Here is a 26,406-nt window from a genome sequence, read left to right as displayed (position 1 = left end):
CAGAGGTACAACGAAATTGACGGTGCTGTTGACTCATGAGTTATAGAACTGGTAAAATGGTATAAACAAAACAAACATAACTTTATTCATCACACACTTGTGAAATTTCCTCTCTGCATTTAACCCATCTGAAGCAGTGAACACACACGTGAGCAATGAGCACACACATACCCAGAGCAGTGAGCAGCCATGCTAACAGCACCCAGGGAGCAGTTGGGAGTTTGGTGCCTTGCTCAAGGGCACCTCAGCCCAAGGCCGTCCCATATTAACCTAACCTGCATGTCTTTGGACTGTGGGGGAAACCGGAGCACCCGGAGGAAACCCACGCGGACACGGGGAGAACATGCAAACTCCGCACAGAAAGGCCCTTGCCGGCCACGGGGCTCGAATCCAGAACCTTCTTGCTGTGAAGCGACTGTGCTAACCACTACACCACCGTGCCGCCATACACGTTTTCTTATCGGCAGCACGGTGGTGTAGTGGTTAGCGCTGTCGCCTCACAGCAAGAAGGTCCGGGTTTGAGCCCCGTGGCCAGCAAGGGCCTTTCTGTGTGGAGTTTGTATGTTCTCCCCATGTCCGCGTGGGTTTCCTCCGGGTGCTCCGGTTTCCCCCACAGTCCAAAGACATGCAGGTTAGGTTAACTGGTGACTCTAAATTGACCGTAGGTGTGAATGTGAGTGTGAATGGTTGTCTGTGTCTGTGTGTCAGCCCTGTGATGACCTGGCGACTTGTCCAGGGTGTACCCCGCCTTTCGCCCGTAGTCAGCTGGGATAGGCTCCAGCTTGCCCGCTGTTAGATTTAAAGCCATGATTTAAGTTAGTTTTATAGCTACATGTGATTTAGGATTGTTAAGACTTCATGATTTAATATTTTAGAGCTTTTTAAGATCCTTTATTATAACAGTGATTTTAAACTATCCCTGTGTAACCTGACCTTCCTCCAGTGGAGAAGACACACACTTCTTTGCTAAGACTAAACATAGTAGAATTGTCGTAAAAACATTTCACACTTTGACGTGCATAATTGCTGAATCGCTGATATGAATATTATTTTGCTTATGATTGAAGGTTTCATTCACACACACATATTGTAAGGTTCTATTCCTTTGTAAGGATAAATAATTGTAAATATTTATTCTTGACCAAGAAGGCAGTAATTCTTAATACTTATTCTTAATATTGTCGTTAGAATGCCAGCTAGAAGGCATTGAATTCTGTGTAACTTGTAAGTTACTGTGTGACCTTCTGTCTAAGCTAGACACATTGCTCGAGACATGTTTTGGAACAAGATATCCACACACACCCCTCTCTGAGGTCACACACAAACACACACACACATTCGACAGACGCAATAGCCGTTTAGAGAGATTATAATTTGTTATAAAAGGTGTTTGTAATTTTTTATCTTTTTTTTGCGGTGTTCCGTCCCAGAATTCTGCAGGTGGCACGAGGGCATTGGTCTCGAGAAGTTGACCGTTCCAGCTGGGGGAACACTAACACCCGCGACCCTGTAGAACAGGATAAAGCAGCTAGAGATATGAGATGAGAGATTTTCTTATCAGTGCAATCTGTGTACATACAGAACCAATACAATTATGTTTATACTATTTTACCAGTGCAATTCTGTATACTTGTTCTTATTTTTTTCTATAACTCATGAGTCAACAGCACCTTCAATTCCGTTGTACCTTTGGAAAAGTGACAATGACAATAAAGACTTCTTATCACCGTCTGTGCATTAGTTCACATCCCTCTCCTCTTTTTCCTGAGATGTATCCTAAGCATGTATCCAGCGCATGCGCAAAAAGGTTCACGTATTTCACAGCTTTAACCACTTTTCGAACATGGGTTTAAATAACACGGACAACTCAATACTTACTTACATTACTTTCTTGAGTAGAAAACAAATTCCTATTAGGTTTGAAAACAACCAAAAAACACATTAAATTCTCTCTGACGTGCCTGCACTAACGTTTACCGTCAAACTCATCCCAGCAGTAAAAGTGGACACGCTAATGAATTAATTAGCTTATTTAAGCTCAACTTCTCGACCAGCGCGCTTGAGTTGGCATTACTTCGACTTACATGCCATTTTGGATTCATTTGGACGCTAATATTAATTTTAAAAAAGTCATAAAATATACAAAAATCAGCGCTAATTTAGCACCAAAGAGCGAGCATTAGCTGCTGGTTACCTCGATAACTTGCTAAAAGCAAACTAGCAACTTCAGACACAGTAACGTTACAAGTAATTAACTAGCACACACTATTTTTACAGCATGTTTTAAAATATTACTCATAAATGTTGCAACGACTACAATAAACAAGTGCTTATTAACTACCTTCAGTTTATGGAGCTCGACCACTTCAGCCATTTTCTTAGCCTTCGTCGAAAAGTACTTCCTGTTCCGGTTGGGATTTCCTCTGCTTCTTTTGGAACCCGCAGTTACGCACAAGACTGATATCGCCCCCTACAGGCAGCTCGTAGACTTATTTTACAGCTCTCTGAAAACATTGCTTTCTGTGCAGCAAAACTTCTGATACCCCTTTTCCATAACCATAATAGGAAATACTGGAGAAATTTGATTACGTGGACAAGCCAGATGGCTATTTGGAAAATATTTTGTGGCTGGATGAGACCAAAATAGAACTTTTTTTGGTTTAAATGAGAAGTGTTCTGTTTGGAGAAAGGAAAACACTGCATTCCAGCATAAGAACCTTATCCTATCTGTGAAACATGGTGGTGGTAGTATCATGGTTTGGGCCTGTTTTGTTCCATCAGCGAATTCTAAAGGAAAATGTCAGGACATCTGTTCATGAACTGAATCTCAAGAGAAGGTGGGTCATGCAGCAAGACAACGACCCTAAGCACACAAGTCATTCTATCAAAGAATGGTTAAAGAAGAATAAAGTTCATGTTTTGGAATGGCCAAGTGAAGGTCCTGACCTTAATCCAATCGAAATGTTGTGGAAGGACCTGAAGCGAGCAGTTCATGTGAGGAAACCCACCAACATCCCAGAGTTGAAGCTGTTCTGTACAGAGGAATGGGCTAAAATTCCTCCAAGCCGGTGTGCAGGACTGATCAACAGTTACCGCAAACGTTTAGTTCAGTTGTTTCTGCACAAGTGGGTCACACCAGATACTGAAAGCAAAGGTTCACATACTTTTGCCACTCACAGATATGTACCCGTAATATTGGATCATTTTCCTCGATAAATAAATGACCAAGTATAATATTTTTGTCTCATTTGTTTAACCGGGTTCCGGGTTCTCTTTATCTACTTTTAGGACTTGTGTGAAAATCTGATGTTGTTTTAGGTCATATTTATGCAGAAATATAGAAAATTCTAAAGGGTTCACAAACTTTCAAGCACCACTGTAGATCAAGAAATAGTTCCAGATGGAGTTTGAAGGGATCACTCATACCTCTTTTCCACCAAATCAGTTCCAGGGCTGGTTTGGGGCTGGTGCTGGTTCACAACTCGTTCAACTTGCGAACCAGCTGAGAACCAGTTTGCTTTTCCATAGCTCAGGGTGTTAAGGGGAGCCACGTCATTACGTCACTGTAAACGTCAGTTACGTCGCTGCGTTTGCATAAACCTTGGCGCGAACATCGAAGCAACAACAACACAGAGAAGAAGAAGAAGCAGCAACCACAACAATAATGGATGACTTCGCATTTGTACAGCTGCTGCTTCTGGCTTTACGGTGCTTCATTGGGATCAGAAAACGGCAGATCCAATATGTTTGTGTTGACCGACAGGTTTTGAGTGGACGGCGATTATGTTCTAGGAGACAGGTAATAACCTAATAATGTTTTGACTCTTACTTACACTGAATGTGAGATGGTTATGTTAGCCTTTGTTATGAGCTAACGTTAGCCGGTGTTATGTCCCTGCTGGAATCGTCACAAATTCACAAACACATTAATGACAATTTTTAAGTCGCCGCTCATATCTGCCACAGCAGATATGAGGATGCTTAGCTCTGTAATGAACTTAACTTACTGAAGTGAATGTAAACAAACTGCATGGAAATACAAGTGAATGATTTGTTTAACCTCGTTTCTTTAACCCTTATGCCTCACTAAGGATATTTTTGGCTTGTCAGTTGTTAATTTTCTTTATTATTTTGACTGTGTTCATACATATAGAAATATAAGGTCAACAGAATATAAAGTATGGCAAATGTGCTGTACATTAACTCCACAAATAAATGTAACACTTATGTTTCCAGCCCTCTCACATGCACATTTATTTCTCAATACACATCCCACTCTAATCTAAGGGGAAAAAGAGGCACAAGGGTTAAGTACCATGATGAATATTTGAGTATTGATGACTCTCCACACATGTTTATTTACCTATACATTTTTCTCTTTACAGGTAATCTTGCGACTGATGGCAAGGCGGAGATCACACGGCGATAGACCGGCAAATAACGCCACCGGAGTCTTAAATTCAGCGACGGCGATGCTGGACGACACACTGCCGCAATCAGAGCCTGGTAAGTTTCTTTTCAAACATTTTTGCCTTGCATAAAGTTTTTTAGTGAGTGACCGTTACTAGTTACTTCAGTTAATGTTTGTTTGTATAAGGCTATAATGAAATCTGACGCATAGTTTCATTCCCTAGTTCATTTTTGTAACTGTGAACTTAGTTCAAAATTTTTCATTATGAACTATAAACTGAGCTAGCTCATTTTAAAATTTGTGAACTGAACTTTGAAATAGTTAATGTAGAAAGTGAACTTTCCCAACAATGGCTGTTTTTATGTGGTTTATAGAGTTGTCCATCATCGGGGACGAGGACCTGATGTCTCCACTCCACTGCAGCTCTCCTGCATCATCCAGCAGCTCAGGACCATCGCAGCAGACCAGACCTGGCAAGTTGTCGTGCTGAGTATCCAGTAGTCTGTCTCACCGGATACTATGCAAACATGGATATATGAATGAATGAATGAATGAATGAACGAACCCTTTATTATCACTAGTCACAAGTACCAGCGAAATTGATCATCAACCTGTCCTTACATACACACAACTGACAGAGGGGGAGTAGATAGGACAGGAAGACAGGGATGAAAAGAAAAAATACAGAGTAACATGAGGAGAGGGGAGGAGAAAAAAACAACCCCCACACTATGCTCCTGTGAGGAGTACAGTGTGGGAACATTTAAAAAAAAAAACACCTCAGCACATAAGCACAAAATAACACAAGTACACTTTACAACATGAAAACTCGGGACTTGGGGTGGGGGTAGGAAGTAGAGGTAACCCAGCGCAAGCAAGCAGCCGTCCGCTCCTGCAGCCATGATGGCGCTGGTTACGCACCCGCTTGTCACACTGGGGGTAAAATCGGCAACCGCGGGAAGTGGGGGAAGGAATGCGAGAGTGTCTCACAGCAGTGATCTTCAGGGGGAGATGTTGTCCCAGCAACGGCCTTGGCCAGTGCTGTCTGAGGGAGCCGAAAGCAGATAAGATTGGGATTGTTTGGTCTTGGGGCGAGTAGACGCATTCTTTTACACGACCACTCTGTCTGTCCATCCTGGTCTCCGAATCAATCCATTTCCTTTGCAAAGCCGAAAGCTTCTCCATGTCATCCATGTTGCGGTTCAAGTTCTGAATAGCCACAGTCTGAGTGCCGACAGCTCTCCCCACCGCTTCAATCATGTCGGGCACCTTTATGGGGCTTTGAACAGCTGTCACCATTGTCTGATTTCCTCGAATATATACCTAATAGTGTGACTTTATAATATAAATACATGCTGTAATAAGTGACCAGTCATTCATATAAAATCCCCTACCAACCGTAAACAGTTAACTAAGGCTCTTATTGCTGAGCCGACATGTTTCTTATATTGTATTGCTGAACCTGTGTTAATCTACTTATGACTTAAAAACTTTTAAACTCATTATTCTGTTCTTGTACACAGCTAAGAGGAAGCGAGACAGCAACACTGAGCTCCTGGACTACCTTGAGCGGGCGGACGAGAGGTTCCTGCAGCACAGCAAGGAAATGGACGATGCCTTGCTGCACAAGCTGGAGGCAGACAACAGTGTGTTCCTCAGTATGATGGAGCACATGGTGTCTGTAATGGAGGCGCAAGCCAGAAAATAATCTCACCACTTTTCTTGTTTTGCACCTTTGCACTGTTCACGTCACTTTATGTTGTGTTTCTACGCACTATGTAAATAAATGTTTTTTTCTAAAGAGACATGTCTGCTTGCATATGTTTTCACTAGTGATGTAAAATTATTTTAACTGTGTAATAAGTACAAGTAAAGCTGGTTAGAGCTTGTGAAAACAAGTGATGAAAGAACTCAACAAGCTACCTTCTATAACACAGATGTCAGTCACTTTATTTACAAATAAATGACTCATTTCTATGAACTTATCGAACTGAACAATTAAACAACATTGACATGAATTAAATAGTAAAATAACCAAACAAATTACTCGTCCCCTCTGTTAAAGTAGGCCATTAAAGCGGCTCTAATGTCAGCCCCTTCTTGACTGCCATGTTCTGGTAATGGCTGAAGAGGAGGCTGGATGTTGGCATGTCTGTCTTGGTGCTCCTTAGTGAAATTGTCACCATGTTCCTCACAGATGTTATGAAGGACACAGCAGGTCAGCGTCATTTTCTTGCACAGTTCCAGCTTGCAGTCATTTCTTTTTAGTAGGCACCTCCACCGTCCTTTCAATCTCCCAAATCCCATTTCCACAACCGATCGTGCACTGCTGAGTCTGTAATTGTAGGTGTGCTGTTCAGGGGTCAATCTGCAAGTATCAGAAAAGGGTTTCATCAGCCAGTTCTGCATGGGGTAGGCTGGATCACCAATCAGGTAATGTCCAACCTCACAGCCAGAGATGGTCACTTTGCTTTGACCTAGAAATTCCCTGTCACTTAGGACTTCCCACAAATGTGACCGTTTTAGGACTCTTGCGTCATGCACACTCCCTGGAAAGCCAATACACACATCCCAGCAAAGACCTCTGCCATCTACAACTGCTTGCAGAACAACCGAATGCCATCCCTTCCGGTTGTAGTAGTCTCAGGGATACTCTTGTGCTATAATGGGAATGTGGCTTCCATCTACTGCACCAACACACTGTGGCACTCTCCAACGACTCTGAAAGAGAGCAGCCATTTCCGCTAACCTCTCAGCATCAGGGCATGTAATGTGGGCAGGGAGCAGCCCCTTGATGACTGTTACAGAAATCCTGAACACAATTAAAGACGGTGCTCACGCCTACTCCACAAAGATGGCTGATTGTCCTGTATTCACCACCAGTGGCCAGCTTCCAGATGGCAATAGCCACCCGCTTCTGGTTTGGGACACACAAACGGTAATTTGTGTTCCTTCTCCCCAAGACATGCCTCACCCGACTGCAGATATACTCAAACAACTCTCAGGACACATGGAGATTCTGCATGAACTGGTGAGAGGTGAAATCAGGAACAATTGTGTCCCACCAGTAGCGAAATCTTGGGTGTGCCCAGACAACATGTGATCTCTGCCTTGCCATCAGTCGCAAGATTACCTGTAAAGAGAAAAATGTATAGGTAAATAAACATGTGTGGAGAGTCATCAATACTCAAACAAATATTCATCATGGTACTTAACCCTTGTGCCTCTTTTTCCCATTAGATTAGAGTGGAATGTGTATTGAGAAATAAATGTGCATGTGAGAGTGCTGGAAACATAAGTGTTACATTTACTTGTGGAGTTAATGTACAGCACATTTGCCATACTTTATATTCTGTTGACCTTATTATATTTCTATATGTATGAACACAGTCAAAATAATAAAGAAAATTAACAACTGACAAGCCAAAAATATCCTTAGTGAGGCATAAGGGTTAAAGAAACGAGGTTAAACATAAATCATTCACTTGTATTTCCATGCAGTTTGTTTACATTCACTTCAGTAAGTTAAGTTCATTACAGAGCTAAGCATCCTCATATCTACCGTTGTGGTAGATATGAGCGGCGACTTAAAAAATCGCCAGTAATGTGTTTGTGAATTTATGACGATTCCAGCAGGGGCATAACACCGGCAAACGTTAGCTCATAACAAAGGCTAACATAACCATCTCACATTCAGTGTAAGAGTCAAAACGTTATTAGGTTATTACCGGTCTCCTAGAACGTAATCGCCGTCCACTCAAAACCTGTCAATCAACACAAACATATTGGATCTGCCGTTTTCTGATCCCAATGAAGCACTGTAAAGCCAGAAGCAGCAGCTGTACAAACACGAAGTCATCCATTATTGTTGCTGTTTCTTCTCCGCGTTGTTGTTGCTTCGATGTTCGCGCCAAGGTTTATGCAAACGCAGCGACGTAACTGACGTATACAGTGACGTAATGACGTGGCTCCCCTTAACACCCCAAGCTATGGAAAAGCAAACTGGTTTGCAAGTTGAACGAGTTGTGAACCAGCACCAGCCCCGAACCAGCCCTGGAACTGATTTGGTGGAAAAGGGGTATGAGTGATCCCTTCAAACTCCATCTGGAACTATTTCTTGATCTACAGTGGTGCTTGAAAGTTTGTGAACCCTTTAGAATTTTCTATATTTCTGCATAAATATGACCTAAAACATCATCAGATTTTCACACAAGTCCTAAAAGTAGATAAAGAGAATCCAGTTAAACAAATGAGACAAAAATATTATACTTGGTCATTTATTTATTTAAGAAAATGATCCAATATTACATATCTGTGAGTGGCAAAAGTATGTAAACCTTTGTTTTCAGTATCTGGTGTGACCCGCTTGTGCAGAAACAACTGAACTAAATGTTTCCGGTAACTGTTGATCAGTCCTGCACACCGGCTTGGAGGAATTTTAGCCCATTCCTCCGTACAGAACAGCTTCAACTCTGGGATGTTGGTGGGTTTCCTCACATGAACTGTTCGCTTCAGGTCCTTCCACAACATTTCGATTGGATTAAGGTCAGGACTTTGACTTGGCCATTCCAAAACATGAACTTTATTCTTCTTTAACCATTCTTTGATAGAATGACTTGTGTGCTTAGGGTCGTTGTCTTGCTGCATGACCCACCTTCTCTTGAGATTCAGTTCATGGACAGATGTCCTGACATTTTCCTTTATAATTCACTGATGAAACAATGGAACAAAACAGGCCCAAACCATGATACTACCACCACCATGTTTCACAGATGGGATAAGGTTCTTATGCTGGAATGCAGTGTTTTCCTTTCTCCAAACATAACGCTTCTCATTTAAACCAAAAAGTTCAATTTTGGTCTCATCCGTCCACAAAACATTTTCCGAATAGGCTTCTGGCTTGTCCACGTAATCAAATTTCTCCAGTATTTCCTATTATGGTTATGGTAAAACAAATGCGATAATTAAACCTATTTCTAAACATTGTACTAATTTCAAGCTCAAAGTAGTGCTATTAAACGTTTCTAGAAAAAAGCAAAAAATATCTGGCAATAGAACGAGAAGATGTAAAGCTTGAAATGAATAACACCTAAAAACAGACTGAATATGAAATGTAATCAAATATAAAATTACTCATCATAAGAAATATTAGATAAACATGCCCATATTCAAGATATTTTTTGCAATGTTACTCATCAATCTGTTGAACACAAATTAAAACAAACACTTCTTTTTTTTTTTAATCTTAAGTTTATGTATAATTATCAAACAGGGATAAAAATTTGCCTTAAAAAGGCATAAAAACACCAATTACAAAAAAATATTCAGAACTATCAAAAAGTGACCATTTTGGGCAAGCCAAAATAAATATTTTTATGCTGGTGTATCATAGGACTCTTAATGAAGAGAATTGTTTTAGAACAGACAGTCAACTAATTCCTGAATAAGCAGTTCACAGAGTTAGGGAATGTCACCTTCTGGAAAGAACAGAGTGCAGAATACACAAGCACAGGGTACACAATCGGAGCAGATGAGCACACTGTGCTTAGAAACTTCAACCTTCCGAACAATACCGCAACTTTAACTGAACTCCGGTATATAAAAGGCACCAAAGCATTGACTGAAAATGAGTAACAGTCTCTGGGTTAGAGGAAGAACATCCTTCGGAAGAAGAGATGATAAATGGAATTGCTCTGCCTCTACAGCCTATACCAGACACAAACGCACGCCTCAAAACCGCAAAGCGGGAATCGGCATGGTGACGTCACGGAAGAATCGGTGAACGAGGGCGTTCTTGGCCGAGATTCTCTTGTTGGGGTCGTATCTCAGCATTTGCTGTTTGAAAAAAAAAAAAGAAAGAAAGAAAGAGTTACACATAAATCACTCAAGCATTCATCCCAAAACACTTGTACTGTATTCAGAGGATTATATTGCAGCAAAGACAAATAATGGAATACATGTATGAGAATTACAGGACCAGTCAAAAGTTTGAATACACCTACTTGTTGACAGGGTTTTCTGTATTTTCTACATTGCTGAAAGATACTGAAGACATCAAAACTATGAAATAACATATGGAATTATGTCGTAAACAAAATGTTTGATATTTTAGATTCTTCAAAGTAGCCGCCGTTTACCTTGACGCTTTACACACTATTGGCGTTACCTTAACCAGCTTCATGAGGTAGTCACCTGGAATGCTTTTCAATTAACAGGTGCCTCGTCAAAAGTTACTTAGTGGAACTTCTTGCCGCCTTAATGCGTTTGAGACCAAATAGTAAATACACAGTAAATAGCCCTATAACAACTGTAGTAATCCGGTATTATTCTATTCACATTCACTGGACATGAGCAATTGACGCGCTCTGATAGGCTAGTAGAAGAGTAGCCAATCAACTCATATACCGTGAGTAGAGAAAAACAAAAATGGCAGAGCGTGTTGCTGAACCAACCAAGGACAAAATAAAAACAACTCGAAAGCAAAAGCCAAAAAATTATCAAGTATTTAAAAGAAACAGAAATAGCTAAAAGAATATAGTCATCATCTCCCCCCACATATCTCCTGTTCCACACTCCAGCCCAGTTAGTGGCAGTAATGCATCTTTAAGTTGGTTTGCCAACCGCCAAAACACACTAAAGAAGAAGAAAATCCCAAAAAATACAAAAACATAATATGGAATAAAAAGTAGTATTTGATGGTAAAACGTATCGCATTTTTCACAAATTGCTACTGTCATTTCGGCGTTTTTTTTTACATTCAAAGTGGAAATTATTTTGTCGGACATTTTATATAAAAGGTTTTATTTATCGACTTTGCAAAAAACAACAACAAGAGTGCTCCAAGAGCACAATATCCCCTGCTACAATATATTGCAAATGAAATTGCAACATGCGTCCTATAACAAAGCCTTTTGCCAAGTTTCGTAAAATTCCTCCAAAAATTGTGAGAGGAGTTGATTTCAGAAGGTGAGAACCCTTTCCGGGACCGACGGACTTCACCACAACATAATCCCCCTTTGGGCCTTTCAGCCAGTGGGGGATTTTTTTTTTTAATATATATTACACACACACACTTGAAAGTTTGTGAGCCCTTTAGAATTTTCTATATTTCTGCATAAATATGACCTAAAACATCATCAGATTTTCACACAAGTCCTAAAAGTAGATAAAGAGAACCCAGTTAAACAAATGAAACAAAAATATTATACTTGGTCATTTATTTATTGAGGAAAATGAGCCAAATGTTACATATCTGTGAGTGGCAAAAGTATGTGAACCTCTAGGATTAGCAGTTAATTTGAAGGTGAAATTAGAGTCAGGTGTTTTCAATCAATGGGATGACAATCAGGTGTGAGTGGGCACCCTGTTTTATTTAAAGAACAGGGATCTATCAAAGTCTGATCTTCACAACACATGTTTGTGGAAGTGTATCATGGCACGAACAAAGGAGATTTCTGAGGACCTCAGAAAAAGCGTTGTTGATGCTCATCAGGCTGGAAAAGGTTACAAAACCATCTCTAAAAAGAGTTTGGACTCCACCAATCCACAGTCAGACAGATTGTGTACAAATGGAGGAAATTCAAGACCATTGTTAGCCTCCCCAGGAGTGGTTGACCAACAAAGATCACTCCAAGAGCAAAGCATGTAATATGGCCCTTTTCCACTACCCTTTTTCAGCTCACTTCAGCTCGCTTCAGCTCACTTCAGCCTGACACGGCTCGCGTTTCGACTACCAAAAACCAGCACGACTCAGCTCGTTTCAGCCCTGCTTAGCCCCTAAAACTCGCACCGTTTTGGAGTGGGGCTGAAACGAGCCAAGCCGTGCCGAGTGAGGTTGGGGGCGTGAGCAGACACTCCCCTGTGCACTGATTGGTGAGGAGGAGTGTCCTCACATGCCCACACACGCCCCGCGAGCGCGCTGGGATCTGTAAACACCGCAAACCCGGAAGAATAATAATTACGAGAATTTCTGAAGCCTTATGCGCCTCGCCTCATCTATACGCTCTTGCCAGTATCTATTGGCGTTGTCGGTGACAACAAGCCACAGAACCAAGACCAGCAACACTAACGACTTCATGTCCTCCATGTTTATTGTTTACTATCCGGGTCGTGAGACTACCGCTTAAAAGATCACTGAATCAGTGACATACAGAGCATCGTGCACGAGTTCGCGGAGCGCAAGGCTCGTCGTATGCCCTTCAAATAATGCGCGCAGTAGGCTATTGATGTTTTATTATGAGCCATGTACAGTATGTCACCTAATGTTTTTTTGTTTCTGAGTTACATGTTCGTTTGAAGGACTTCATGTACAAAATAACATAGTTGCACCCCGTAGTGTTGAAATTGGTAAACACAGTGCATTCAGTGAGGTTTGCACCGCCCTCCTTTTATTTCTGACTCTTCCTGTCACCGTTGCAACCTCTGAGCGCTCATTCGTATGCCCTTCAAATAATGTGCGCAGTATAGGCTATTGATGTTTTATTATGAGCCATGTACAGTATCCTAATGTTTTTTGTTTCTGAGTTACATGTTCGTTTGAAGGACTTGATGTACTAAATAACATAGTTGCACCCGGTAGTGTTGAAATTGGTAAACACCGCAGCTGCGGACATTTTGTAGCCTAAAATGATGTTATGATAAGCTTTAATAAAGGGCCCGGTCATTTGCCCCGCCCCCGGCCCGGCTCTGACTTGTTCCGCCACTGTCACTGATGTCACTGTTTGCGCTGCTTAACGACATCACGTGACGTCCACCCACTTTCGCTAACTCCACCCAATGTGTCCACCCACTTCCAGCCAGCACGGTTCAGCGCGGTTGTAGTCGAAATGCAACTCCAACAGCCCCACTCAGCTCGACTCAGCACGGCACGGCTCAGCCGCGTTTGTAGTGGAAAAGCAGCAATAGTCAGCGAGGTCACAAAGGACCCCAGGGTAACTTCTAAGCAACTGAAGGCCTCTCTCACATTAATATTAGCCAATGTTCATGAGTCCACCATCAGGAGAACACTGAACAACAATGGTGTGCATGGCAGGGTGGCAAAGAGAAAGCCACTGCTCTCCAAAAAGAATAATAATAATACATTTTATTTATAATGCACTTTTCATAAAAACAAAGTGCTACAGAGTAAATTCAACATATAAAATCAACAATCATAAGCTTTTTTAAAAAGGTGGGTTTTCAGGCCACATTTAAAAGCATCAATAGTTTGTGGTGTCCTCAGATGGTCTGGGAGGGCATTCCAAAGGCGGGGGGCAGCAGAGCAAAAAGCCCAATCTCCCATTGTGCAGAGCTTAGTCCTTGGTACTTTAAGGAGATGGGTGGAGGAGGAACGGAGGGAACGTGTGGATGTCTGAGGAGTGAGGAGATCCTTGAGGTATGTGGGGGCAGTTCCATGGAGACACTGGTGAGTGAGGAGAGAGACCTTATATTCAATGCGGAATGAGACAGGGAGCCAGTGGAGTGTTTTGAGAATGGGAATATGATATGATTGAATTTTCGCACCCTCATCAGGATCCTAGCAGCACTGTTCTGAATGTATTGGAGCTTTTGAATGCACTTGCTAGGGATCCCGATGAGGAGTGCGTTGCAATAGTCCAGCCTGGAGGAGACAAAGGCGTGGACCAGCTTTTCTGCATCTGCCAGAGTGAGAGACAGACGGAGTTTGGCGATGTTCTTGAGGTGGTAGAATGAGGTTTTGCAAAGTTGTTGGATGTGGGTGTCATAGGTAAGGTGGGGGTCCATTTTTACACCAAGATTGGTGACGACTGGGGATAGTGGAATGTCCTGATCAGAGAAGGTGATGCTGGAAGTGCCAACCTGGTGTGGAGTGCCGACTAGGATGGCTTCAGTTTTGGAGCTGTTTAGCTGCAAAAAGTTGAGCTTCATCCACGCCTTTATCTCCTCCAGGCAGGTGGTGAGTGTGGCAGATTGCGAGAGTGCAGAGTGGTTGGGGTGGTTAGAATACGTTTTTAAATAGAGCTGTGTGTCGTCGGCATAGCAGTGAAATGACAGTCCATGTTTACTGATGACATGACCAATAGGGAGCAGATATATAGTGAAGAGAGTTGGTCCAAGTACTGAGCCCTGGGGAACCCCACAGGTGACAGCGTGGGTCTCTGATTTAGCTTCCCCCAGGGCAACGTGCTCTGTTCTTCCCGACAGATAGGAGGAAAACCAGTTGAAGATGGAGTTGGAGAGGCCGATGGTTGTATGAAGGCGGTGCAACAAGATATTGTGATCAACAGTGTCAAAGGCAGCGGACAAATCCAGGAGAATGAAGAGGGATGGGGAGCCGGCATCAGCTGTCATGAGCAGGTCGTTGGTCACCCTAACCAGCGCTGTTTCAGTGCTGTGGCCTTGACGGAAACCAGACTGAAATGTTTCATACAGATTGTTTAGTTTGAGGTGGTTATGGAGTTGGCAGGCCACTACTTTTTCCAGCACTTTTGAGAGAAATGGCAGGTTTGAGATGGGTCTGTAGTTTGAAAGATTATCCGGGTCTAATGTGTGTTTAAGAAGTGGCCTGATAACAGCAGCTTTGAGTGCAGGTGGAACATAGCCAGCTTGAAGTGAAAGGTTTATTACCTGAGTGATGAGGGGGCTAATGGCAGCAAAATTGGACTTTACCAGGCCTGTGGGGAGGGGGTCCAACATGCAAGTAGACGGTTTCATTTTACTGATGACGGCCTCAACCTCCTGCAGTGCGACACTGGAAAAGTGGCTGAGAGGTCTAGAAGGCCCTGGCAATGGATCAGTTAGAGTGGTGGAAGTGGCTGAAGGGCCAGAGGGACTGAAGAGAAGGGAGCGGATAGTTACTATTTTATTTCTAAAGAAGTTAATGAAGTTATTGCACTTTTCCACAGTGGCATCTGAATGAAAAAGTTGTTTGTGGCTGGAGAAGGTGGCCGATGGTGGAGAAAAGCTGCTTGGAGTTGCCTGGGTTGTTGTTAATGATGTTAGAATAAAACTGGGACCGTGCATCTTTGAGTGATTTGGCATAGGCTTTTTGATGTTCCCTGAAAGCCTGCTTATGCACTGCAAGTCCTGAAGCTTTGAAGCGCCATTCAAGGACGCGTCCAGATGATTTCATTCTCCGCAGCTCACTAGTGTACCAGGGGGCTGAGCGTGAGAAGGTGACTGTGCGAGTCCTGATGGGGGCGTGATGGAACATTCCTGCTTGTCTGGAGTTTGCTAAAGATCATGTGATCTTTGGAAAAATGTTTTGTGGACAGATGAGATCAAAATAGAGCTTTTGGTTTAAATGAGAAGCGTTATGTTTGGAGAAAGGAAAACACTGTATTCCAGCATAAGAACCTTATCCCATCTGTGAAACATGGTGGTGGTAGTATCATGGTTTGGGCCTGTTTTGCTGCATCTGGGCCAGGACGGCTTGCCATCATTGATGGAACAATGAATTCTGAATTATACCAGCGAATTCTAAAGGAAAATGTCAGGACATCTGTCCATGAACTGAATCTCAATAGAAGGTGGGTCATGCAGCAAGACAACGACCCTAAGCACACTAGTCGTTCTACCAAAGAATGGTTAAAGAAGAATAAAGTTAATGTTTTGGAATGGCCAAGTCAAAGTCCTGACCTTAATCCAATCGAAATGTTGTGGAAGGACCTGAAGCGAGCAGTTCATGTGAGGAAACCCACCAACATCCCAGAGTTGAAGCTGTTCTGTACAGAGGAATGGGCTAAAATTCCTCCAAGCCGGTGTGCAGGACTGATCAACAGTCACCGCAAACATTTAGTTCAGTTGTTTCTGCACAAGGGGGTCACACCAGATACTGAAAGCAAAGGGTCACATACTTTTGCCATTCACAGATATGTAATATTGGATAATTTTCCTCAATAAATAAATGACCAAGTATAATATTTTTGTCTCATTTGTTTAACTGGGTTCTCATTATCTACTTTTAGGACTTGTGTGAAAATCTGATGATGTTTTAGGTCATATTTATGCAGAAATATGGAAAATTCTAAAGGGTTCACAAACTTTCAAGCACCAGTGTGATATTAAAATCCAGTGAACGTGGATAGAAAACAGTTATTCCACTCAATGTCATTGTATATGGCTTATAGCCAACGAGGCGCATAGCTATCAGCTCACGTACGACTCAATTTCAGTGAATAACTGTTGTCAAGAACCGCTCAACTAAGTAAAGAGAAATGACATCTATTATTACTTTAAGACATGAAAATGTTTTAATTAATAAAGATTTAAAAAAAAAAAAAAAGATTTTGAAGGCGTGTCCAAACTTTTGACTGGTACTGTATGATTTTGGAAATAAATTGAAAGAATAACAGAGCAGTGAATATTTCTAGTGATATCTAATAAATTGTACTTTAAAAGTTCTGAATCTGATTAATTGAGCTACAATCAAAATGAGACCTCTGTCTGTCTCCCCCCCCCTTTTATGGGCAGATTTGGGGTTTTGTTTGAGTGTATATGCATATGTAAATGTGCGTTTATGCGGGTGTGTGTGTGTACTTAAATAAGTGGGACCCCCCTCCCCTTTTAAATTAACTTGTTTTATTTTCCTCGTCGTTCCCAGATTAATACTTGAATGTAAGTTTATATACAGCTGCTAAATGGAAAAGAAATTGTATGAAAGTGTGTGTGGTGGTGTTGATGAAACTAAATAAAAACTAGGTTAAAATAAATAAATAAATAAATAAAACCCCCAGACCTCCGTCAATGTCGTCACAATATTCATTTACCAATTAACATCTGTTGGAATTTGGAGAAAGCGTCATCGCTCGAAAGGAGACGAAAAGTAACAACTGATATGAATCAAAATTCAAGTTTCTTTTTTTAAAAGATTTTTTATATACATGTTTAAAACATTGACAAACATATCAGTAAAGCTCTATTTAACCACTCAACTAAAACGACTGGCGTCTGCTTAAATTTTGACAGAATATTAGCAAATATCAGTGACCGGAATGTTAGCGCCTTAAAATATGGATCAGTGATATAAAATGTCTTACCGCGAGCAGGTCTCTGCCATCGTCATCCAGAGGGGGTACGACTTTAGACAGGTCCTGCAGCGCCCACTTGGGGAAAGAGGGCTTGTAGTCAGGCATGGAGGTCACACCTGGCCACACCGACTCATCGGGAGTGCCGAGGGTTCGGAAAATCCGGAACAGCTGATCAATTTCTGAATCGCCAGGAAACAAAGCTCTCCGAGTAATCTGACAATATGGACACCACAGACACAACACAGCTCTACGTTACACAGGTTAGCGCTGTAGAACAAGCTCTCTAATCACTAACAACATTCAAAAGCAATATAAATACAGTGGTATGCAAAAGTTTGGGCACCCCTGGTCAAAATTGCTGTTACTGTGAACAGTTAAGCAAGTTGAAGATGAAATGATCTCCAAAAGGCATAAAGTTAAAGATGACTCATTCCCTTTATATTTTAAGCAAAAACAATTTTTTATTTTCATCTTTTACATTTAGGGCAGCATGGTGGTGTAGTGGTTAGCGCTGTCACCTCACAGCAAGAAGGTCCGGGTTCGAGCCCCGTGGCCGGTGAGGACCTTTCTGTGTGGAGTTTGCATGTTCTCCCCGTGTCCGCGTGGGTTTCCTCCGGGTGCTCTGGTTTCCCCCACAGTCCAAAGACATGCAGGTTAGGTTAACTGGTGACTCTAAATTGACCGTAGGTGTGAATGTGAGTGTGAATGGTTGTCTGTGTCTATGTGTCAGCCCTGTGATGACCTGGCGACTTGTCCAGGGTGTACCCCGCCTTTCGCCCGTAGTCAGCTGGGATAGGCTCCAGCTTGCCTGCGACCCTGTAGAACAGGATAAAGCGGCTAGAGAGAATGAGATGAGATCTTTTACATTTTCAAAATGACAAAAAAGGAAAAGGGCCCGAAGCAAAAGTTTGGGCACCCTGCATGGTTAGTACCTAGTAACACCCCCTTTGGCAAGTATCACAGCTTGTAAACACTTTTTGTAGCCAGCTAATAATCTTTCAGTTCTTACCTGGGGGATTTTCACACATTCATCCTTGCAAAAGGCTTCCAGTTCTACAAGTTTCTTGGGCTGTCTTGCATGCACTGCTCTTTTGAGATCTATCCACAGATTTTCAAATGATGTTTAGGTCAGGGGACTGTGAGGGCCAGGGCGAAACCTTCAGCTTGTGCCTCTTGAGGTATTCCATTGTAGATTTTGAGGTGTGTTTTGGATCATCGTCTTTTTAACTTCAACTTTTTTACAGATGGTGTGATGTTTGCTTCCAGAATTTGCTGGTATTTATTCGAATCCATGCTTCCCTCGACCAATGAAATGTGCCCTGTGCCACTGGCTGCAACACAACCCCAAAGCATGATCGATCCACACCCATGCTTCAGAGTTGGAGAGGTGTTCTTTTCCTGGAATTTAGCACCCTTTTTTCTCCAAACATACCTTTGCACATTGTGGCCAAAAAGTTCTATTTTGATTTCATCAGTCCACAGGACTTGTTTCCAAAACGCATCAGGCTTATTTAGATGTTCATTTGCAAACTTCAGACGCTGAATTTTGTGGCTCAGACGCAGGAACGGTTTTCTTCTGATGACTCTTCCATGAAGGTCATATTTGTTCAGGTGTCGCTGCATAGTAGAACAGTCCAGGGTCTGCTAAATCTTTCTGAAGGTCTTTTGCAGTCAAACAGGGGTTTTTATTTGCCTTTCTAGCAATCCAACGAGCAGTTCTTTCAGAAAGTTTTCTTCATCTTCCAGACCTCACCTTGATCTCCATCGTTTCTGTTAACTGCCATTTCTTAATAACATTACAATCTGAGGAAATGGCTACCTGAAAACACTTTGCTACGTTCTTGTAGCCTTCTCCTGCTTTGTGAGCATCAATTATTTTATTATTCAGAATGCGAGGGAGTTGCTTAGAGGAGCCCATGGCTGTTGATTTTAGGGACAAGTTTGAGGAGTCAGAGAATTTATACAGCTTTGAAATCTGCATCATCTGACCTTTCCTAACGAAGAATTTGAACAAGCCACAGCTCAATAAGCTAATTAAGGTCTGGAACCTTGGTAAAAGTTACCCGAGAACTCAAATGTATTGGGGTGCCCAAACTTTCGCATGGTGTTCCTTTTCTTTTTTCACTCTCCAATTGTACAAAACAAAAATAATACACAAATCTTGCAGAAAACGCTGAAAAGAAATGCGTTGTCTTTACCTTTATGCTTTTTGGTGATCAGTTCATCTTCTGCTCACTTTACTATTCACAGTAACAGACATTTTCAGTAAGGGTGCCCAAACTTTTGCATGCCACTGTATGTAAAACGCCAAGAATTTTACAAAGTCTTAATGGAGGTGTTAAAAACTAGCGAGCTTTTATTTTAAACTCATTTCATCCAACAGAGAATAAGAGGGAGCGGGCAATGCGTCTATCTTGGTTAGGTTTACACATCACGTACATGGACTTGTGCTTGAATGAAAAATCCTTACTTCTGAACACTTGTATATTTGTACTTATAATTAACGAGAAATCACAGCCACAGAATCCACAGTGGCACCATTTAATGTGCACATTTCATGTTTTGTCTGAATAAACTCATGTTTTGCGTTCAAATATCTGAGGCCAACTGTACAAAGTAATGGCGAGTGTGGAAGAGAAGTGGAGGAGAGCTTGCAAGCAGGTTGGAATGGATGGAGGAGAGGAGGATGTCAGGAGTGATTTGTGACAGAAGGGTACCAGCAAGTGTGAAAGGGAGGGAAAGTGTGTAAGACAGTAGTAAGAGCAGTGATGTACGGTTTGGAGACGGCGGCACTGACAAAAAAAAGACAGGAGGCTGAACTGGAGGTAGCGGAGTTGAAGATGCTTAGATTCTCATTGGGAGTGAAAAGGTTGGACGGGGTTAGAAACGAGAATATTAGAGGTACAGGACACGTAGGACGGCTTGGAGACAAAGTTAGAGAGGCGAGATTGAGATGGTTTGGACACGTACAGAGGAGAGATCCAGGGTATACTGGGAAAAGAATGCTGGAGATGGAGTTGCCGGGTCGAAGGAAAAAAGGAAGACTAAAGTTGAGATTTATGGATGTGGTGAAGGAGGACATGGGGATGGTTGGTGTGACAGATGATGATACGGAGGACGGGAGGAGATGGAGGGACCCCTAACAGGAACAGAAAGTAGTAGGAGTAGTTTCTTGTTTTGTCAAGGGAACAAACAGCAGGATGCGTAATGTAAAGATCTCATGAAGTACTGGTTTTGGATTCGGTTTTGTGTTTTGGCAAATTTTTATCATCAAAATTCCATTTCTCATTTTATTAAATATAGGAATGCATTTTTGATCACCATTTTGTCACACCTATAGCAAGTTATGAGTGTTTGAAATATGCTATGTAATACATCAGTCCATATGTCAAAGCAATGGCCGTAAACGAGATTCGCTGAGACCTGTGCGAGACATCGTAGGACGGAAGTAAAACGTACAGCGGAAATCAAGGTGACCAACATCTGCCAATATTGTCAAAAGACGCGCGCGCTTTCTTTTGAATGCTGATGTAATCAAGCCGGAAGTTTTGTTTGTTTTGATAGCGATCAGGAAAGTTTGAAAAAAGTAGGCAGTAATCGTCATTTAAACTCGTTTGTGCAATACTTCGTTTGGAAAACAGTTTTCAAAATGGCGGCGCCGACACTTCACGTTTCGAAGTCTCGCACAAATCTCGTGAAGATCGCGCGGATAAGCGACGCCTGCCGTGGACCAAACGAACTAAATTCAACGCGGCTAAAAACCGACTAGGCCGATAAGTATAATATTTAGTTTCAATTAGTTGCCAATACGAGTCATGTCATGATATAAGGTTACTAAAACCGAAAACGTAACTGAACACCACATGAATTAAGAAATAAAGCAAGTTTAAAAATGACTTCAGTTCCCCTTTAAAATGCCCAGCAGTCCATCGGTGTTTTAAACCTCTTACCATTTCAGCAAAAATGCAGCCCAAACTCCAGATGTCAACAGCTGTGGAATAATATTTACAGCCCAGTAGAATTTCTGGTGCTCTGTACCACAAAGTCACAACCTACAAATGCAGGAACAAATAATCTTACTAACAAACAAAACTTGATTTAAAAAAACAATGCACATTTGAGACAAGTGCAATGGCATTCAATATGGATGAATCAATCAATTACAATAAATCCTGAATAACTGAATGACTCCGATCTCAAGAATGTCAGGAGTTTCCGCCACCTTGGATATGAAACCAGTAATGAAAACTCGTATGCATTCTTCCACCTTAGAGTCTCTTCTGCCTTCCAGAAGGGCAGAGATGTCCAGAAGCATTAGTGATGGTCAGTTTTCTCCGCCGACACAGATGGTCTGCACCAGCTACTCAAACCCCCCCCCCCAAAAAAAAAAAACCCAACGTACTTGCTTTTCAACGTACAAGTGATTTCTCCGCTGCCCATAATTTTCTGCAAATCCAATTATTCCACCACGAAATTGTCTTCGATTTGGGTCATGACCATAAGCGAAGCCATATTTGTTGATCGATTCTCATGTTCCGATTGGCTGAGCTGGACCATGTGACCAAGCTGTAGCGTATGTAGTTATGTTACAGAGCCAGGCAGCGTACTACAGAGGGTAACTGAGAAAGCCAAGCACGCAAACATCTGGAGGGAAATTTCATACATATTTTGCAAGTATTTTACAGGGAAATGGTTAGTAATTTATTCCCTCAGAATGCACCAGAAGGCATGTAAATTAAAAAAAATAAATAAATTTGGGGGGGGGGGGGGGGGGGGGGAGAAGAAATGCCCCCAGACCCCCTTAGCATTAGCTACCTACTATTTTTTTTTTTTAGCCAGCTACTTCAGATTTTCTGGAGAACCCTGGAAGTGGAACGAGCTGAAACGTTCGGACTGATCATGAGATTCATCTGAGCGCGCACACGAAGATTTTAAATGCATGTGTTTGCACTCGGTTGCTTTATAGTACCCAGGTATGGGATCTTTCCACTAAAGTAGTACAAAAATTAGAAACAGTATGGAACGGTTTCCTGAGGAAAACAGTGTCTAGAGGGTATGCTCACAAGAATCAAGATGAACTGTGAGCTCATTTACGTATCCCCCAACTCTCGCTTATATCAGAATGCAAGCAATCGAAGGAATAGGACACTTATGAATACATCTTTTGCAAGTAACAGGGAACAAGCAACAGGGAAATGGTTAGAAATGGTAATTAACCCTGAAACAAGTAAGTAAAGAGCGGTGTTCTCTCCAGGGATTTCAAATAGCATCCTGGTAAACGGTCATTTTGAAATAGCGCCAAAATCCACCCTATATGTTTCGTAAATACATTGTCGGTAAACAGGAAGTCGATGTGCGACAGACCTGAAAATGGTATACATGGTATAGAACCCCAAGCTGAAGCTCCATACCAAATATCAAGCAGTTGTGATTTGCAGTTGCTGAGAAAAGTATTTTGAAAATTTTGTAAAACCACGCTATAGGTTTCGTAAATACATTCAATTGGTAAACAGGAAGTTGATGTGCGGCAGACCCGAAAACGGTATACACGGTACTGAAACCCAAACTGAAGTTTGGTACCAAGTGGCTATGATTTGTGGTTGCTAAGAAAAAGGGCGTTTCGGATGGACGGACGGACGTAAACCAGTATACCCGCCCTCCTTCACAGCAGGGGTATCAGCAGCAGGCGTGTGAGACAACAGTGAACAAAAAGAACCTCGAGTGTCTATTGGAACATCGTTTTCCAGTAGCACACCCCAAGGCCAATCACATGCCACATGGAAAGAAGAAATGATGATAATGCTGGTCATAATTAACATGTTGAGTTCATTTGCATAAAAAGTCTACGTACACAAAGCACAATAAATAAATAATATAAAAACTTTTTTTTTTTTTTTTAAAAAGGGCAGTTTACCTCATGCGTGTATGTGCGCACGGGCACACCGAAAGCCCTGGCCAAGCCAAAGTCGGCCAGTTTAATTTCTCCTTGTGCGTTGATGAGCAGGTTCTGAGGTTTCAGGTCTCTGTGTAAAACCCGGTGAGAGTGACAGAAAGACAAACCCTGGAGCAGCTGGAACAGGTAGCTCTGAGGACACATACAGCCCAAATATAATTAATTCACATACTCTAAGCACAAAGATTGTACTGAAATAATTGGAGGGGGGAGAACCCTGCATGGCTGCAATAATCAAAATGCAAAAAATTCTGTCTGTATTTTACATTTATATTTGGTTTCGGCTAGAGTTATGCATCGAGACTGGGATCTTGTAGGACCTGATGAAAAATTTGCAGGAGGGGGGCTTTTACTGTCATGTGGACAGGAGTGGGCCGTCAGATACGAAGCCGTGCTCATTAACACGGGGGTGTACTAGATGTCGTGGTTTGCTCGTACGACCGCATTCATAGTCAGTCAATTCTTTATCCTGGTCCAGGTCACTGTGCTTTAAATTACTAGTTGTTTTTATTTTGGATATAGAACCAACTAAGGCTGTTAAAAATAACTGCAGGAGAGATTGGGTCAAAGTTTTGGATGCTATAAATTTGTTGATTGATTTATTTCATGCAAATAATGGCTAGACTGTGCGCTGCTGCAACAGGCAGATATCATTAAAAATGTTTATATATATATATATATATATATATATATATATATATATATATATATATTTATTAGGGGTGGGACGCGATTAAAAATTTTAATCTAATTAATTAGAGCCTTTGAAATTAATTAATCGAAATTAATCACATTTTAATCACATAGAAATATCTGACTTGAGAACAGGTAGAAAGACATTTTTTCCACATGGATTTTGAACGACAATACATAAGCTTAAATCAACAAAATATTGTGGGGTTTTTTTTCAAAACCAAGATCAACAAGCCAGTGCAAATTCTGCCATAAAGTTCAGCATATTTAGGAAAGTTAATTTCAGAAATTCAGGTAGCTTTATAGGTATAGGTAGATCTTCTGTAAACTATAACTGTTTTTTTGGGGGGTAAAACGCAATACTTTGAAGTACATTCAGAACAAGGTAAACCCTGTTAGAAAACATCTCTGTTGCCTCTGAGGCTTTAACACACTTTGTTGATTTATCAACAGTTGAAATGATTACAAAAAAAATCAGAGAAATTAAATCAAATTCAGTCCAACTCTGAATAACATTGGCCAAGACAAACAGTTCAACATAAAGTGATCCATTAAAAAAGTGCCAGCGTCCTTTGAAAACCGGCGTCGTTGTTCTCCTGTTCTTTTTCTGTTTCCGTCCGGCTGTATTCCGTCACGCATTAGTGCTGCCCCCACAGGTAAAATCCCAAACGACGACTTCTGAGTTTCCAGAAGGCTGTGTACACCATCAGACATAATGCCACTCTCCACTGCTCTAATGCAGAAGGACGTGTCTGTTATAGTGTGCGATTAAAATGTATTTTTTTTTTAATGCGTTGATATTTGTGATTAATTAATCGAAATTAACGCGCTAATGTCCCAGCCCTAATAATATATATATATATATATATATATATATATATATATATATATATATATATATATATATATATATATATATATATATATATATAAAATCAACTCATACGGTCATAAGTAACCCAAGTGAAAAGACATTTTGTTTAGGGGTTTTTAAAAATTAATAAATAAATAAATAGCTGAATTCGCCTGAATGTTCGCTGATGCTGTTCTGCACATGGGCATTAAAAATTAGCACAATGTCATGTGGATTGTGCGCACACACAGGTACTGACAAGTGCAGAGGAGTAAAGTGAGCGTGCAGAGAAACGGTCACATGTGATGTAAGAGCACATCAGGACTGCGAGCACCAAGACATGGACACAAGTAAAGAAAAGACAGAAGTTGTTGTCCCCCCTCAAGTATTTTCACAGCAATTTGCTATTATTATTATTATAATATATAGGGCCAAATTACTCAATTCTGATTGGCCAATCAAGGAAGGCTTTTTTTTCCTTAACACGGGGCCGTATTTCTGAAATGCTCTTGGCTAGTTCGTTGCTTGGTTACGGTTACAAAAATGAGCAAATTTTGTCAACAAAACGGCTTTTGTAAAGAAGTTCCAATAAAATTTTGTAAACCACTTTCAAAATCCTCGCGTCGTGTCATGATGAAAGACGCTTTAGGAACTGATTCAAACGTGCAAGATAGTCTTGCGCCCTGATTGGTTCAGAAAACGTGAATGACAAATGTTGTGAACTTGAATGGCTTCCGAAGTATGAATTTGGCCCTGAATATTTTAAACAAGTAACCGTATGGTTCCTCGTAAAATTAAGGATCAATTTCACTCGTGATTTCAAAGTTTTAAAATTAATCCTTAATTTTACTCGGCCCCATACGATTACCAATACTTACTGCACATTTTTTAAAATCACTCAAGTATGCTATTTCGTACAAAAAAAAAAAAAAGTCCTGGTCTATAAAAGAAGTCACACTCACCTTGACCAGCGGAAGTGAAATGCCAGTAACCGAGGATGAGTCCATAAATTTCTTGAGGTCTTGGTGAAGAAATTCAAACACGAGATAAAGCTTATTCTCTGTGTGGATGACATCGAGCAGCCTGAAAGATGATCAGAAACAATCTCTCGCTATAATCTAGGGCTTAATTGATATACTAGTGCATCTCAAAAAATTAGAATACCATGAAAAAGTTCCTTTTTTTCATAATTTAATTCAAAAAGGTAAACTTTCATATATTCTATATTCATTACATGTAAAGTGAAATATTTAAAGCCTTTGTTTTAATTTTGATGATTATGGCTTATAGCTCATGAAAATCAGAAATCCAGTGTCTCAAATTATTAGAATATTCCCTAAGATCAATCAAAAAAAGGATTTACAATACAGAAATGTCCAACTTCTGAAAAGTATATTCATTTATACACTCAATACTTGGTTGGGGCTCCTTTACCATGAATTACTGTATCAATGCGGTGTGGCATGGAGGTGATCAGTCTGTGGCACTGCTGAGGTGTTATTGAAGCCCA

At 41.2% G+C, this 26,406-nt stretch overlaps 2 protein-coding genes across 4 annotated transcripts in view; both read right to left on the bottom strand.

The window, feature by feature from the left end:
- sarnp (SAP domain containing ribonucleoprotein) overlaps positions 1-2,424 on the bottom strand; it is a 69,276-nt gene extending 66,852 nt beyond the window's left edge. For all 3 annotated transcript variants that reach the window (XM_060910671.1, XM_060910672.1, XM_060910674.1), the window contains exon 1: positions 2,342-2,424. In XM_060910671.1, coding sequence (XP_060766654.1) covers positions 2,342-2,374 — 33 coding nt within the window. In that variant the 5' untranslated portion in view covers positions 2,375-2,424. The remainder of the gene's footprint in view (positions 1-2,341) is intronic.
- A 6,248-nt stretch (positions 2,425-8,672) lies between these two features.
- The window catches only part of cdk2 (cyclin dependent kinase 2), a 36,675-nt gene continuing 18,941 nt past the window's right edge, over positions 8,673-26,406 (bottom strand). Inside the window, exons 3-7 of the mRNA XM_060910382.1 lie at positions 25,859-25,979; positions 23,312-23,482; positions 21,348-21,449; positions 17,407-17,610; positions 8,673-10,246 (exon numbers count right to left, since the gene is read on the bottom strand). Coding sequence (XP_060766365.1) covers positions 10,142-10,246; positions 17,407-17,610; positions 21,348-21,449; positions 23,312-23,482; positions 25,859-25,979 — 703 coding nt within the window. The 3' untranslated portion in view covers positions 8,673-10,141. The remainder of the gene's footprint in view (positions 10,247-17,406; positions 17,611-21,347; positions 21,450-23,311; positions 23,483-25,858; positions 25,980-26,406) is intronic.

The sequence above is a fragment of the Neoarius graeffei genome, chromosome 26, assembly GCF_027579695.1.
Source record: "Neoarius graeffei isolate fNeoGra1 chromosome 26, fNeoGra1.pri, whole genome shotgun sequence".
Lineage (NCBI taxonomy): Eukaryota > Metazoa > Chordata > Actinopteri > Siluriformes > Ariidae > Neoarius > Neoarius graeffei.
The sequence above is the reverse complement of the archived record's forward strand: the minus strand, read 5'-3'. Positions and strand labels throughout refer to the sequence as shown.